This window comes from Bubalus bubalis, chromosome 11, assembly GCF_019923935.1.
Source record: "Bubalus bubalis isolate 160015118507 breed Murrah chromosome 11, NDDB_SH_1, whole genome shotgun sequence".
Classification (NCBI taxonomy): Eukaryota; Metazoa; Chordata; class Mammalia; order Artiodactyla; family Bovidae; genus Bubalus; species Bubalus bubalis.
The window spans coordinates 56,787,309-56,804,554 of NC_059167.1; the positions used below are offsets into that span (position 1 = coordinate 56,787,309).

The following is a 17,246-nucleotide window of genomic DNA, read 5'->3' on the forward strand; positions in this document are numbered from 1 at the left end:
CACACTTATTTGACATATAGTCTGCTTTATTTGTTTTTGTTTGTTATTTCCATTTAAAATTTTTTCCGCCTTATGCTTGCTGATTTTATTTTACTTTTTTTTGAGTATATGTGAGTATGGGCTTTCCTGGTAGCTCAGATAGTAACGAATCCGCCTACCAATGCAGGAAACCCAGGTTCGATCCCTGGGTTGGGAAGATTGCCTGGAGAAGGGAATGGCTACCCACTCCAGTATTCTTGCCTAGGAAATTCCATGGACAGGGGAGCCTGGTTGGCTACAGCCTATGGGATTGGAAAGAGTCGGGCACGACTGAGTGACTCTCACACACACACACACACAGTTCCAAAAGTTAAAACCGTACCAAAAAGTGTTACTACCTCACACTTCTCATTCCTATCCACCCTCTATAAACAACCAATTATTTTGATGTATCCTTGTTTCTTTCTTGTAAAAAAAAAAGATTGCAGATACATGAGTTTTCTTTTTTTTTTCTATTTTTTTTAAATTTAATTTTATTTTTTAAACTTTACATAATTCTATTAGTTTTGCCAAATATCAAAATGAATCCACCACAGGTATACATGTGTTCCCCATCCTGAACCCTCCTCCCTCCTCCCTCCCCATTCCATCCCTCTGGGTCGTCCCAGTGCACCAGCCCCAAGCATCCAGTATCGTGCATCAAACCTGGACTGGCAACTCGTTTCATACATGATATTTTACATGTTTCAATGCCATTCTCCCAAATCTTCCCACCCTCTCCCTCTCCCACAGAGTCCATAAGACTGTTCTATACATCAGTGTCTCTTTTGCTGTCTCGTACACAGGGTTATTGTTACCATCTTTCTAAATTCCATATATATGCGTTAGTATACTGTATTGGTGTTTTTCTTTCTGGCTTACTTCACTCTGTATAATAGGCTCCAGTTTCATCCACCTCATTAGAACTGATTCAAATGTATTCTTTTTAATGGCTGAGTAATACTCCATTGTGTATATGTACCACTGCTTTCTTATCCATTCATCTGCTGATGGACATCTAGGTTGCTTCCATGTCCCAGCTATTATAAACAGTGCTGCGATGAACATTGGGGTACACGTGTCTCTTTCCCTTCTGGTTTCCTCAGTGTGTATGCCCAGCAGTGGGATTGCTGGATCATAAGGCAGTTCTATTTCCAGTTTTTTAAGGAATCTCCACACTGTTCTCCACAGTGGCTGTACTAGTTTGCATTCCCACCAACAGTGTAAGAGGGTTCCCTTTTCTCCACACCCTCTCCAGCATTTATTACTTGTAGACTTTTGGATCACAGCCATTCTGACTGGTGTGAAATGGTACCTCATAGTGGTTTTGATTTGCATTTCTCTGATAATGAGTGATGTTGAGCATCTTTTCATGTGTTTGTTAGCCATCTGTATGTCTTCTTTGGAGAAATGTCTGTTTAGTTCTTTGGCCCATTTTTTGATTGGGTCATTTATTTTTCTGGAGTTGAGCTGTAGGAGTTGCTTGTATATTCTCAAGATTAGTTGTTTGTCAGTTGCTTCATTTGCTATTATCTTCTCCCATTCTGAAGGCTGTCTTTTCACCTTGCTAATAGTTTCCTTTGATGTGCAGAAGCTTTTAAGGTTAATTAGGTCCCATTTGTTTATTTTTGCTTTTATTTCCAATATTCTGGGAGGTGGGTCATAGAGGATCCTGCTGTGATGTATGTCAGAGAGTGTTTTGCCTATGTTCTCCTCTAGGAGTTTTATAGTTTCTGGTCTTACGTTTAGATCTTTAATCCATTTTGAGTTTATTTTTGTGTATGGTGTTAGAAAACTCCTAGAGGAGAACATAGGCAAAACACTCTCTGACATGAGTGTTTTCTTTCTCTCACAAAAAGTAGCAAACTAAGTATGCTCTTTTGGGATTTCTTTCATTTAATAGTATATTCTGAACATCATTCCATGTTTGTAGAACTTTTCCTATTTTTAACCCATTCATAGTGCTTCATTTGTCGTGGTTCACAGTGAATTCGAACGGTCTCCTCTCTTTGGGTATTTAGGTTGTTTCCAGTATTTTGCAATTTCAGATAATGCTGCAGCTAAAAGCCTTGTACAAATATTTTTTTTGTATTATGGGATATCTTCAGAGAAGATGGAAAGTTTTAACTTTTCAATTGTGTAAGCAATATTGTGTAAGTGATTATATAGTGCTTCAAATTACTTGTCTGCCTGCTCCTATCTTCACTTCTATGGTGACCTTACAAATGTGTTCAAGGCTGTGGAAGTGAAGTACTTTATTGTAATTATATTTTTGTCTTGGAAACCTTGACATCAGAACGCTAGAAGTGGCCTTGGAAACATTTTTAGTCTACATCCATGTTCATCTTAATCAGGTGACTTTTCCTTTCCTTTTACATACTCGTCAGTGCTGTTTTACTGCCTGAGTGCTCAGACGCAACTGTTTCTAGTAGTTTTCTCTTTTAATTTAATTTGTGTTAGATTCCTTCATGTCATACTGTTAACTGGTTGCTCCCTCAGGTTATAGAATGGTGGTAGGATAGGACGGTTATACTTAGGACAGAAACAAGGAATTGGGCATCCATTTTCTCCAGTGGGTCTCAGCGCATTAGTGAGTAGGATAAACTCAGAGGAGCACTTTGGATTCCTAGATAATGCTGCTGGTCCTCTCAGCGGGTTGATGACTTAAAAGCCTTTGTTCCAACAAGTGGGCATTGGAGTAGAAGGGGGATTTCTTCCTGCATTACTAGAAAACCAGGTAAAAGATTGGGAAACATAGCTTTCCATCAGAAGGGCCATAAAAAGATTACCCATGTGTTGAGATAACAGTCCCCTCAGCCTAAGGGTGGCTGGAGCCTCCAAGCAGATTACTTCTGGCCCCCATGATGACTCTTCAATTTACGTACGTGCACCATACAGATGTTATCATTTTCCATGCAGGTCCTGACATGAAAAAGGTTTGAAAAATTGGCTCGAGCACAGTCTCAAAATTAGCCTCTGAGAACCAAAGACAGTGTCCCTTAAAGAGAACCAGGTAATCCTGTTTATCCTGGATAAAAAAAGAATTGAATTATTTAGAGTAGAAGTTTAAACCTACTGTCTGTAAAAATAAGCTGATCACCATATCTTTTTTTTTTAATATTTATTTTTATTTATTTATTTGGCTGTGCCAAGTCACGGCACGTGGGATCTAGTTACCCGACCAGGGATCAAACCAGAGCCCCCTGTGCTGGGAGCACGGAGCCCTAGCCACTGGACCACCAGGGAAGTCCCTGATCACCATATCTTAAATCTGGTGTGATTTGAAATCATTTCTGTTTGCTTCTTTGTTAAAACAAAAGTTAGAAATTTTAAAAATATTGTTGAAGACTTGTAACCCCACATATTGGATATTAGAATGACCAAGGTACAGTGTATTTTGATTGATTAGATTGGTGCACCATGATTTAATCTCTATTCTGAATACCTCAGAATTTAGTGTATCTCTGTATGGTTTTGACACCCAAGTTGCTTATGTACTTAAGTGTTTTATCTGAGTAGCATCTTATTCAGTTGTTTAAACCTCCTTGAAATGTGCTTCTAAAGTACATTTGCTTCTGAAGTATTTTACATTAACTGTGTAAAGTTCAATGATTCTGACATTAAGGTGTATATAGTCATTATATCAATTTTGAAATCAGCTTATTAAAATAGAATATTTTATCTCATTCATTTTATGTTTTAAAAATAATTTAATTTCAAGTCAGATACCGGAGGAGTTTCTGAAGGATTTTTACTGACTTATTTATTTGGAATTTTTCTGTGAAAAGGAATTGTCAGCTCCCATCCTTTTAATGTGTGTAAACTAAGGGGAAAATTTCTGAACAGTTAGCAGTCATGCTAATGTGGACATATGTTAACTGCCTTGTGTAGAATGGCTGTCACAGAATTAACCCCAGATAGCTGCGTTTTTTATTTTAATATATTCTTAAGGGGAGGGAACTGAGAGTCACTGGGCTTCTGTTTGTTAGGCCCCTTGTGCCCTACTTGTGCTTCGTCTCATGAAACCCTTACCATAGCCATCTGAGGCAGGGGTGGTCTTTGTCCTCTGCTACAGATGAGGGGGCAGGCTCTGAAACCAACTCCTTAAGGTCATAGAACAAAACAATGGGAGAGCTAGAAGGTGAACAGAAGACTTACGTGGGTTCTGGAGCCCATGCCTGCCTCTGACATGTTCCTTTTGAGTCTACAGAGTAATAGTCGCATTCCTAAGGGTAACCAAGTCACTTTGGTACATTTTTGTATTAAAGCAGGAAGGAATTCTTTTGACAGGGTTTAAGGTCAAAGCCAGGAGATCAAGGCCTCTGCCTAGTTCAACCAAAATGATGTGGAGCAGAGTCCTTCCCCTACTTCCTTCCGCTGGCTGAGAGGGCAAGAGGAGAATGGGACAAATGAGGAGATGAGGCTTGACATATCTACACTACCATGTGTAAAGTAGGTAGTGGGAAGCTACTGTTATAAAGCATAGGAGGCTCGGCTCGGGGCTCTGTGATGACCTAGGTGGGTGGGTTGGGGGATGTGTGGGAGGGAGGGAGTGTGTATATATATATATATATATATATGTATGTATGTATGTATGTATTCATATAGCTGATGCACTTTGTTGTACAGCAAAAGCTAAGATGACGTTGTAAAGCAGTTGTACTGAAAACAAACCAAAACCCCAAAATCCCATACACTTTGTTGAGATCTTTAAGAGAAAAGTCAAAGTACTTCCTCAGAAATCTTGGGAGTCTGGTTAGGATGTGGGCTCTTGACCCCAGCTACAAAGGCTGGGATCAGACATTGCTGATGGGTGTGATGGGAATCAAGTCAGGCTGGCTGAGGAATAAGTCAGCACTCTTAGGGTGAAGAGAGAACTGGAAACAAAAATGGAGGAGGATATTCTCGACTCATAATTATTCAATTAGGTTTTCAAATCCAACCTTAAATAAAATGTGAGGTTTCCCAGAATGTTTATTAGGGAACATAATCCAGAGAGGCAAAAGGAATGAAGGATAAGGCTCTGTAGCTTTTAATGAAGAGAAAAGGAATTCCTGCAAGTGCCAATGACATTTTCTTAAGAATCTTCATCAAGAATTTGGGGTTGCTATGGGAATAGCGGTTTGGAGATTCTTGAAGGTCATTTTTTACTATGTGATATTCTGCCCAAGAATTAGGTTGTCATCTTATGCTCAAGACAGCACATCCAGATTTAAAACATTGACAGGATACAGAGAGAGCCAGTCCTCAGTGATGATGGCAGCTCAGTTGATGATGGACTACAGTGTTTTACTGTCTTACCACCTCTGTTGCAGAGGGTATCGTCTAGTCTTTGGATGGTTTTGATTCCTACGGGATAGAGCCTCGTGAAGGGTCTCATCCTCACCTCTACTAAACGGCAGTGTCACTCATTCCTGTGAGTCGTTTGGTGGATGCTGTCATCTTAGTGCTTAAAACAATCATCTCATTTTGCTTATGATCTTGTAGGTCAGGCATTCAGGAAGAACCAGCTGGAGTTCCTTAAACTGGAGCATCCACTTCCTTGGTGGCTTTTTAACTCACCTGTCACAAGCCTCTGTGCTCCTGGTCTCTGTTTCTGCACCCCTGTCCCCAACACACACTAAGGTGTCATATTTTGCAAGGTCTCTCTACGTTCTTTCGCTTTCTCATATTGTGTTTCTTACAGGGTGCTTAGGCTTCTTCCATGGTGGCCGGCCACCCCAAGAGCAAGCATTCCAAGCAATAAAAAGAGAAAACTGTCAATTTCTTAAAACTGAGACCTGCAAACTGACACCTGGTCCCTTCTGCCATATTCAGTTGGTCAGGGCACTGACAGAGCCTGCCCAGATTCAAGGAAAGAGGACATAGACCTGCCTCTCAGTGGGAGGAACATTCAAGAATTTGTGGTTATCTTTCATCTTTCATAGGGCCACTAAACAGAAGGAAAAGAATGGCTATAAGAAATACTGAACTATGACTTTACCAGAAAGCAATTTACTTATCTAATGATTCAGGAGAGATTAAATGATTGCCAGCCTTGAATAAGAATGGAACTGAGGAAGAGAGAGCTGCAAGAGGGGGAAGGTGAAAAGGCAACCAAGATAAACTTAACTTCTTAACTGCTGTCGCTGCCTTGGCCCTGAACCCTCCGTCCCATCATCTACTGTGAGCCTGCTGCTCTGAGCACTTTGGATTGGGTGCTTATGCTTGGTCTCCTCCTCCTCCAGTGTTGGCTCACTTCTTTAGCCCTGGGCACTGCCTGTTGCTATATAGGGGAATTCTCCTGTTCCCTGGGAACCCGGTGCCCACTCTCAGAATGGGCAGCAGTATCAGGGTGGGAGTGAGAACACAGACAGTGATTTTGGCTGCTTTGGCACTTTGGCGGTTGCTTAGTGTAGCTGGATTTCTTCTTGTGGGGACTACCTTACAGCCAGTTTCCTGCTTTATCCATGTGACTTTACCACTCACTCCTTACCCCAGTAATTTCAGAGAATTCAAATTAAAGGTAGACTTCAGAAATTTTAGCATAGAATAGGCTTGTGAGTATATGGTTCAGAGAGCATTTATGGTATAAAGATTGTATGTCTTGCTCTCTGAGAGACTGAACAACAACAGCGCATCTAAAAATATATCAGTTGGAGGGTAAACTGGGTCAGTCCTGGAGTATATTTCTACTTGTATATATACTGGAATATTTATAGAATTTCTTATGATAATTCTGCCCTATCCTTCGATTTCAAGAGGAGTAACACTACTGTTGATACTTTTATGGAGTATTTGTGTATGTGTGTGTGTTTTGAGTAACAGCTGCAAATGTTTTCTCATTGGTGTGTTTTCAGACCCATAGAGTTGTAATATTGGGTTTTGTTTTCACTTACCACTCATGCTTAATAATTTAGAATAAGTCTTTCATTAGGACAGTTTTATAATACCAATATCTTCAAATTTAAGACATTTAAATTTAATTTTTGTTGTAAAATAAGTAATGCTTTATGACAAAATTCAGACAGCATAGTTGAAAGTAGGGCTACGTGGCTGCAGTCCCCCATCCCATTCTTTTTACATGACTGTTAAGTTACTATATATCCTTCTAGATGTCAAACAGTTTATATACAGGTATATAACACAGGAACACATAGTATGGAATCTTTTTGAAGCAAAAATAACAACCTGCTGGTCGTCTGCTTTGCAGCAGTCCATGCCTTCAATCATTGAGTTGAGTTCCAGTTCTGTCCCTTACTAATGTAGCAAGGTATATAACTTCTCCGTCATATGCCACGTCTTCCTTATCTATAAAACAGGCCAAGTCATAGCACACACGTCTTTGGACTGTAGAGGATTAAATGAAGGACTGTTTATAAAGTGGCATGGTAAAGTGCAGTAGTGCCTGGCACATAGTACATGCCATTTGAATATTAAATAGATAAAAATGAACTTGACTCTAAAAAAAACATAAGTTACGAATATTTCCTTCTGGGTTGCTAATTTTTTAGAGGGGTGCACTTAAAAAACTCTGCGTGCTGTTGGGTGGAGGGGGTGGTGATCTGAGTTTCACTGTTGGAGCAGCACCTTTGTCTCCAGTGGTTTTGAACAGTGACTCCACAACAGCGACTCTGCTGTTACTGACGGGCAATGTGCTGAGAATATTTGCCTCTCAGGGATTGTGGAGCAGGGGGGGAAAAAAAAGCTGAAGAGTGTTGATTTAGAAAATTATACTACATTAGCAATTAATCTTTTTATTAAGCCTTTTAAAAAAATTAGGAGAGTGGAAGAATTTTATCTATACAGAATGATATTATTTCATCTGTTTTTGGCTTTATCTTCTTTGAATAATTTTACACTTAGAGGGGACATGCTTATCACCCAGTTTTCATTTTACAGTGAAGAAACAGACCCAGCACAGCAGTGATGTTCTCAATTCTTTAAGGAGTAATGGTAGGGCCAGGACTAGAGCCCTGGTCATCCTCACGTTTGTGAACTCTCGAGACGCGTAAGAGCCTCTCTGCCAGCTGAAGCAGCTGCTGAATGGTGGACGCACTGTGAACTGCTTGCCCGTAGTGCTGTGTGCTTGGACTATTCTTGAGTGCAGAGACGGTGACCAAGTTGTGTCGTAGCTCTAGTGCATGCTGTTTTATTAAAAAATTAGGATTCCAGGAGAATTGTTGATGGGGCTCGAATAGCAAATGTACTCTATCCTACTAGATTCTATGTAGTGGATACTAAGGATATTGAGGAAAATCAGTGGGAAGAAATTTATATTCAGTGTGGATGCTGTTTGTCTTCTGATACAACCTAAAAGTATTCGTGTGTAAATAGGCCTCTTTGAGCACAGAACTCCCTAGTTTTCTGCCTTTCTTCGTCTCTTGGTAAAGGAGCAGATCAGTCTTCCCTTCATAGGAACGTTGTTCTTCAGTCGCTAAGTCATGTCCAAATCTTTTACGGCCCCATAGACTGTAGCCTGCCACGCTCCTCTGTCCATGGGATTTCCCAGGCAAGAATACTGGAGTAGGTTGCCATTTCCTCCTCCAGGAGATCTTCCCAACCCTGGGGTCGAGCTCCTGTCTCCTGCATTGGCAGGCGGAATCTTTACTGCCGAGCCACCAGTATTCCTTTCATAGGAATAGTAGGGAGTAAAACCACTTTGGTTTGTAGATCACTTGGATGCCTTCCCACCATCAGTTGTCACTTCTGGATTTCCAGAGAGTTAAAGCTTTGGGGGCTTGAGCAAGAATCCATGAATCTGAGCATGTTTTAGAACCTGGGGCTCCTCTACCTCGCTTGCCTGCCCAGCCTGTGTCAAAGCTTCTACCTTGTGCGGAATGGCCCTAGCTCAGGAGAGGATCAGAGTCTCTACCCCCTTCAGAGGGGTGCTTCTGCCAACTTACAGAGCTTGTGGCTGAGGATGAGAACAGGGCAGGGTCCTGAGGCCACAGCAGCAGGAAGAGAGTGAGGGGAACTAGACAGAGTCTGTCCCCCAGGCTGAGATGCCCAGGAGCTGAGAGAGGAGACCTCGGCTTGGGGCCGTGAGAGTCTCGGCATACAGGACAGATTGATTGAGCAGAGTAACTCTGAGGACATTTCATAACCTGAGTGAAAGAAGACCAGACTGTGTTTATGAGATCCAGTGACCCTCCTGTGGCCACGCGTAACAGTGTGAGAAATACACTGCATGGCTTCCTTGCCCTGACATCACCCTGAAGTGTAATTAGGCCTAATAAAAAGAGCCTTTATGAGTTCTCAGTTATGGCTTATCATTCTGAACTTCTATAAGTTTCCATCCTTATCACCTGCTTTCTCTTAAGTACCAGCATTTACCATTTAAAAAATAAAAACCTTTGTTTAATATTTTTATGTTTTGCTGAATAGTTTATAGCTTAAAAACATTTTTATTGACTGTGTATGGTTTTATTTTATATACACACACACAATAATAGTATTTCAGTTTTGTAATGGTTCTTATCGGAGAAGGCAATGGCACCCCACTCCAGTACTCTTGACTGGAAAATCCTATGGATGGATGAGCCTGGTGGGCTGCAGTCCATGGGGTCGCTAAGAGTCGGACACGACTGAGTGACTTCACTTTCACTTTTCACTTTCATGCATTGGAGAAGGCAATGGCAACCCACTCCAGTGTTCTTTCTTGGAGAATCCCAGGGACGGGGGAGCCTGGTGGACTGCCGTCTATGGGGTCACACAGAGTCGGACATGACTGAAGTGAGTTAGCAACAACAAGCAATGGTTCTTATAGAGTTTTATAGAATAGCCTGCAAACCTTTAATGCAGTTTCCACAGGAAATGTGTTCATCCTACAGATAAATCTGAAACCTATCTGTCTGTAAACTGAGACTACCTTTTATAATAAGATACGTCCCCTTAAGATGATTAGAATGATTTTAAGATTATTTGTAGTAGTCTTTTACTCATGTTATGACCTGTTCTATTTGTAGCAATAATTGAGGGTTTAACTTACAGCCAGCATTTTTTCTTCTATTTTATAATTTTCCTGGGTACATTAAAGGTTTCATAATTTGGATAAGGGATATTTAAACAGAGTGAATATTCACCAAAGCAGTGTAATAAATGGCTTCATAATAACCCTATTCTCTGTAGTTTTCTAGCCTTCAGATGGTCTTCTGTTGTGAAAGTATCACACACTCAGAGAGTACTGTCCTTTAAATAGCCAAGACCAAATGTCCTATCACACATTAAATCTTAACTTTCTTATTGTAAATATTTGTGACAGAAGAAATTTGGTTTCTTAATTTAGAAAATGAGGTCTTTTTTGGAGATTTAGTAAGAGACACACTCACTTGTTTCTTGTGTTTTGGAATGTCAGCGCTATTTTACTTCCTTTTATTCTCTCTCCTTATCCCCGTCTTAAGCACCTATTTATTTATTTAACTGAGGTATAATTCATATAACATAAAATTAACCTTAAAAAATTTTTTTTAATTTATTTACTGCCAAGTCGTGCAGCTGTGGGATCTTAGTTCTCCAACCAGGGTCGCACCTGTGCTCTCGACAGTGAGGTGCCGAGCCCCAGCCTGCGGCCCCCGGGGGCCCCCAAATCATCCATTCTGAAATAAGCAGCTAAACGCAGTGTATCCAGTGCATCCACAGCGATCGTCTCCATCTTGTTCCAAGACATTTCATCACCCCCTACACCTGTTAGGCGGTTTCTTCCCTATTCTTCCTTCCCTCAGCCTTAGGGCATATTTTCTAAAATTTAAAACTAAGGAATTAAAACTTTATGAGGTAACTGAGATTTTATAAGATGAGAGTACACTCTTTTAATTTAGTGGGCATCCCTGGTGGCTAAAGAATCTGCCTGCCAATGCAGGAGATGTGGGTTCAATCCCTGAGTTGGGAAGATCCCGTGGAGTAGGAAATGGCAACCCACTCCAGTATTCTTGCCTGGAAAATTGCATGGACAGAGGAGCCTAGAAGGCTGCAGTCCATGGGATCGGAAAAGAGTCAGATACAACGTAGTGACTGAGCATGCACGCATGTTCTAATTTAGCAACATGAAGAAATGTATTTACTATACTGAGTAGAAAAATTAGATCACAGTATTGTGTGTATTTTTTGTCCATACACATACTTGACAACCATCGGGGTCGGGGAAGGGGATGAACACTTGGTAGGGAACAGAACAGTGATTTTGTTCTAGGTTTTCTTTTCCTGATTCAAAAGAGGGGCAAAAATAATCTTCCCATAGTTCAAAAAGCAAAACCCTCTAATGGTTAAAAACTTGGGGCCTGAGGACTTCCCTGCAGGTCCAGTGGTTACACTTTGCCCTCTAATGCAGCCAGCGTGGGTTCAGTCCCTGGTTGGGGAACTAATATCCTACATGCCTAGTGGTGAAAGCCCCAAAAAACATAAAACAGAAACATGTAACAAATACAACAACGACTTTAAAAATGGCCCACCTAAAACAAGTCTTAAAAAACAAAACAACTTACTATTATAATTACTTATTTCAGGATCATATTAAACTTTTTTTCCAGACTGAATACAATATTTCTTCAGTTCAGTTCAGTTGCTCAGTCGTGTCCGACTCTTTGCGACCCCATGAATCGCAGCACGCCAGGCCTCCCTGTCCATCACCAACTCCCGGAGTTCACCCAGACTCACATCTATCGAGTCAGTGATGGCATCCAGCCATCTCATCCTCTGTCATCCCCTTCTCTTGCCCCCAATCCCTCCCAGCATCAGAGTCTTTTCCAATGAGTCAACTCTTCGCATGAGGTGGCCAAAGTACTGGAGTTTCAGCTTTAGCATCATTCCTTCCAAAGAAATCCCAGGGCTGATCTCCTTTAGAATGGACTGGTTGGATCTCCTTGCAGTCCAAGGGACTCTCAGGAGTCTTCTCCAACACCACAGTTCAAAAGCATCAATTCTTTGGCGCTCAGCTTTCTTCACAGTCCAACTCTCACATCCATACGTGACCACTGGAAAAACCATAGCCTTGACTAGACGGACCTTTGTTGGCAAAGTAATGTCTCTGCTTTTGAATATGCTATCTAGGTTGGTCATAACTTTCCTTCCAAGGAGTAAGCGTCTTTTAATTTCATGGCTGCAATCACAATATTTCTTAGTCTTTATTAAAAGAAACAGATTTGTGGAGGAATACAACCAGATAATATTTGTAGTTTTTTAATCCTTCAAATTGTATCTCAGACCAGGATTATCTGTTTCAAGTAAATGGTGTCCTAATTTATTTTTCTTTTTAAAAATATACTTTCTAGGTCTTCTTTTCAAACTATAAGACTGTCGTGTTTTTATTGATATAAATCAGATGCCACAGGGGTGTGTACACATAAAAAGCCCATAGCCAAGACTGCCTCACAGTGGTCTTCGCATGTACCTGCGTGAAATAAGTGCTAGCAGTTTGGCATTCTTCTTATTAGTCTTTGTCATGTGACTTATATGCACATATAACAAACTTGGACCCAACTGAGTAAAAAACTAAAATGCCTTCAGGATGGCCCTTAGCAGTTGATATAATGCAATAAGGAAAGGTAAAGCCCTTGGTTAACTAACTGGAAGGAGATTTTTACCACTGAAAGCTTTCTTATGGGCTTCCCAGCTGGTTTGAGTTGAAGAATCCACTTGCCAATGCAGGAGACTCTAGTTCGATCCCTGGGTGGGGAAGATCCCCTGGAGTAGGAAATGGCAACCCACTCCATTATTCTTGCCTAGAAAATTCCATGGACAGAGAAGCCCGGTAGGGTACAGTCCATGGGGTGTAGTTGGACACTACTGAGCATGCGTGCGTGCACAAGAGTCCCTTGGGCAGCATATGATTGTACTCCCCTATTCCTCCTTGCCCTTTCCTCCCCTCCTACACAAATATAAAATGAACATATGTCAAAGGCTTATTTAACTCATTAATGAGGGAACCAGTGGGATGGTAAAGCTGGTTCCAAGAGCATTTGAGGGATTGAGTGAATGCGGACACCGAAGAATGAATGTTGAAGTAAATTGCTAGGTTAGATATAAAATCAATTAATGTCCTGCAGGGTAGTAAAACCACAGCCCTCGGAGTATGCTGGACAGATATTATCTCTACCAAATAAAATCCTACAACTTTACCTGTAACTTCATGGAATTTGAGTCCTAATCAGTAGTAAACAGCAGGTCACACAATAGTATTATAATTAAATATCTTTGGGATATTCATTGTATCAATATAATGTGTTTCGTTATACACTGAAAGGACTTATAGTTCTTCAGTCAGTTCAGTTCAGTTCAGTCGCTCAGTCGTGTCTGACTCTTTGCGACCCCATGAATCGCAGCACGCCAGGCCTCCCTGTCCATCACCAACTCCCGGAGTTCACTCAGACTCACGTCCATCGAGTCAGTGATGCCATCCAGCCATTTCATCCTCTGTCGTCCGTCCCCTTCTCCTCCTGCCCCCAATCCCTCCCAGCATCAGGGTCTTTTCCAATGATTAGTCAGCTGTTCGCATGAGGTGGCCTATACATGGTCATCAGTTCAGTTCAGTCTCTCAGTCGTGTCCGACTTGTTGCGACCCCATGAATCGCAGCACGCCAGGCCTCCCTGTCCATCACCAACTCCCAGAATTCGCTCAGACTCACGTCCATCGAGTCAGTGATGCCATCCAGCCATTTCATCCTCTGTCGTCCGTCCCCTTCTCCTCCTGCCCTCAATCCCTCCCAGCATCAGAGTCTTTTCCAATGAGTCAACTCTTCGCATGAGGTGGCCAAAGTACTGGAGTTTCAGCTTTAGCTGAGTCACTTTGTTTCCAGTGTTGGCTAATTTTTCTTAGCAATAAGAAAGGCTGATTGTGACATATTGATTAGGCAAGACTGATATAGTAGGGATCAGATCTTGGAAGAGCTTAGTATCTTGAACTAAGACATTTGAATTTCGCTTCAACAAGTGTTTATTGAGCGTACACTGTGTGCCAGGCTGTTGATTTATTATAATCCTGAGTGTTGGATGTGCTGTCCCTCTCATGCCCCTAGGAGGCTACCTAGTGGTTCTCAAGTAGTTGTCTCAGGGAGTCACCTGGGAAGTTACCTTCCTCAAAATAGACATGTTCTTTGGTCCTTCTGTCCGCACCTCAGTGTAGATGTTTCTGCCCAGAGAACATGTGTATTTTGAAAAAGTTGTTTTCAGGTGATTCTTTTATCCCTTCCCTTTTAAAATCACTGTTATGTTTATAGGGCTTAAAAAAATTGAATAAGTAAACAGCAAGCAAAATTGTAATCGATATTTTAAAAGTTTTCATACCCTGTTTGCCTACCTCATCCCTATAATAAATACTCAAAGTAATTAATATCCTGATTATACCCTCAGCAAGAATTACATGCATTTATAATTTTAGAATTATATTTAATGCAACTGAGGCATTAATTTGGGAAGAATGGGGCTTAGTCTTCCGAATTGTATCCTCAGGCTTTGCCTCTCACTAAATAAACTGAAAGTGTTGTCATTTATAGTAGCTTATGATCTGTATGGTAAAGACATGTGATTTAAAGAATTAGACTTAAAAAATATTTTTAATGAGGCAATAGATTGTCCTTAACTTGTCAGAGACTATGGCAGAAAGGACTAAGTAATGAAGGAGAAATGTGTTTAACTTGTGGTTACACCGTTTGAGTTGAGTCAACAGTGACTGTGAGCAGCTGCTGTGGACACATGTTGGGATTCCTTGCCATGTAACTGTAATTAGGCAGCCATTCTGTGTAAATGCACTCACAAAGCGGGGATTTGTGGCCTCCGTGCACCTAAGCAGCCATGGAATTTATAACTTAATCACAGGATGTGGTATTACAGATTAGGGAAGAAACTGGGAAATAAATGACACAACTGGTGTATTGTGTGTTTTTCTTTTATCAGTGTGCCGGTCCAACAAAAGCCCCTGGGTCTGTCTGACTTGTTCAGGTGTCCACTGTGGAAGGTAGGTGACATACTTCTTATTACTTAACTACCCAACTGGCTTATTTTCAGTTTTCCTTTAAGCTTTGGTCAAAGTTTTATTGATTTGGATTTATTTAGCACCATTGTTTAATCATGGTGTGTACATACTTCTCTGTAGGGCTTCCCTCTCCTAACAGAATCCCTTTGTTCAGCGGTGGAACTGAGGAAACTCTAGTGGCTGGGGAGGGGGCGGACCCCCTTCTGCTGATACTCAGAAGAATTAATTTGATGATCAAGACAACCTACTAGTAATATTTGATTGACATGTGGCCAGTTTTTTTTCACCTGTTACCTACCTCATCCCTACCTTTACTGACCTTTGAATCAAATCCAAGATACCATATCATTCTTCTGAAAACAAAACAGATAAAGAATTCCCTTGAAAATGGTCTCACTGTGAAGTTCATTATTAATGGTGTTTAAGATGTACCAAATATTTCACTGTTCCATTAAGACATTTTTGCTTTCTAGGGACTTAACACTTCCAAACCCGGTTCAAACCTAAGCATGTCCTCCTAGTTCTTGGCTTCAAAATGATGTTACTTAAATATCAACTACTTTAGTAACTCTTTCTTCTTACACAAACTCACATAAGTATCAGACTTGGTCTGCCGGGTAGTAGGCACTTTATTTCTAAGGCTCTTTTAGCTTAGAAAATCGGCTTTGAATTTACTTCAGAAGTTAGTAGCTTAGCAGCAAGGGGATGGGAAATCATACTAAGTCCTACAGTCTGAAATTTATATTGTGTTTATTTGGGTGGCTTCCCCATTATTATTTGTAAACACATGCATGAACCGAGCATCTTCATTCAGTTAACGTTTGATTTTTCATATTTTCAGTCCTGGAATTGAGTATTTTTTTTTCCATGTACACTTAAGAGTGCTTTTGGAAAATGTTAACTGCATATCTTAATTGTGGTTGTTGTGATTTTGAAATCTCTAGGATTTGGGGAACCTGAAAATACTTTGTACAGATAACATTTAAAAAAAAAAAAAAAAAGAAAAGCAGAAGCATTTAAATTCTGCACTTGAAGAGACAGATTCCTCTCTTAGGTTTTGAGAGGTGAGAATTATGATGCAATAACATCTATGTAGTTCTGCCCTCCAGTTGTCTCCTGGTGCTCTGCAACCAAAATCTGGAAGGGCATGTGTCAGAAAAAGACCTGACAGACTCTCAAAAATTGGAGAGATTAAGGTTCTTAATAGCAAGCAACACATAGTTCTCTAAGTATTAGAAGATAAATGGAAAATTTTCTAGGCTCTGTAGGTAGTATGTTTCCAATTGCAATCAGTCTTAGGTTTAGAAATTTGACATAGTTTCAGAGAAATATGATTAAGTAGATTACATAGATAATGAGAGTACCTTGCATTTGAATCTTCATTTTATACAGTTGATTGGCTGTTTTTCTTTTATCATGTAATCCTGGGTGTTGACTGCCAAGAATTCTGATTTTTTTAGTAATTTAGATCTCTTGTCTATAGGGGAGTCTTAAACTGAATATTCTTTCAACTAGGAAATATAGTTTATCAGTAGCATATTTGAGTTATATATCTTATTGGCCATTATTACACCATACCATTTAAGTTATATTTCCAGTTTTTGTATTGTTAAAAAGTCTGTGGTGTTGTATAATGACACTTCTCCTTTTTTGGACCAAATTATCTGGTTAAAATCTAAAACTGGATGAGGGAAATGTTTATTGTTATGTTAGTTTATACATGACTGTTAACTTCTGATATATATTTGAATATTAGCCAAAACATTGCTAATCTTAATGTCATCTTTAATACACTTCTTACTTTATCACTGAAATTTATTATAGCAACCATGAAAACATCTAGTACATTTAGAGGCTACAGTATGGTTAGTAAAAAACTATATACTCTGTCCAGATTATCAGTTTTCAAAGACTTGAAAGTGGTAATGCCTTTATCATTGTTCCATATTGACTTTTATGGGATTCTGAGGGTACTCATAAATATTACTGTTGTTTTTCATGACACAGTAAAAAACATGTAAGCATAGGCTATTGAGCTGATTAGATATTGAACCTATAGGATTCCTTGGAAGTTATCTTTTAGTTAAATATTGGATGTTTTCTGATCTGTCCAGTGTGTTATCTCGAAGTATGTTTAATGTTTTTAAGAGTTATGTTACTGAGATTCTGAATGGATAGTAATTAAGCATATAAAGGAAAATGCAAGTAAAATAAAACTGACATTCATTCATTCGTTCATCCATTCATGCATGCGTGCATTCTGAGCCATGGATTATAATAA

At 40.1% G+C, this 17,246-nt stretch overlaps 1 protein-coding gene across 4 annotated transcripts in view; it reads left to right on the top strand.

Annotated features, from left to right (window-relative positions):
• Positions 1–17,246, top strand: part of USP3 (ubiquitin specific peptidase 3) — a 107,949-nt gene that overhangs the window by 16,909 nt on the left and 73,794 nt on the right. Inside the window, exons 1-2 of one of the 4 annotated variants that reach the window (XM_025295752.2) lie at positions 1,881–3,031; positions 14,887–14,947. Coding sequence is in view for 1 of the 4 variants with exons in the window: in XM_006044923.3 (XP_006044985.1) it covers positions 14,887–14,947 (61 nt within the window). In the remaining 3 variants the exon portion in view is untranslated. Of the gene's footprint in view, positions 1–1,880; positions 3,032–14,886; positions 14,948–15,909; positions 16,030–17,246 lie in introns of those variants that run through there. The other 3 variants (XM_044925104.1, XM_025295751.2, XM_006044923.3) reach the window with 3 other exon arrangements.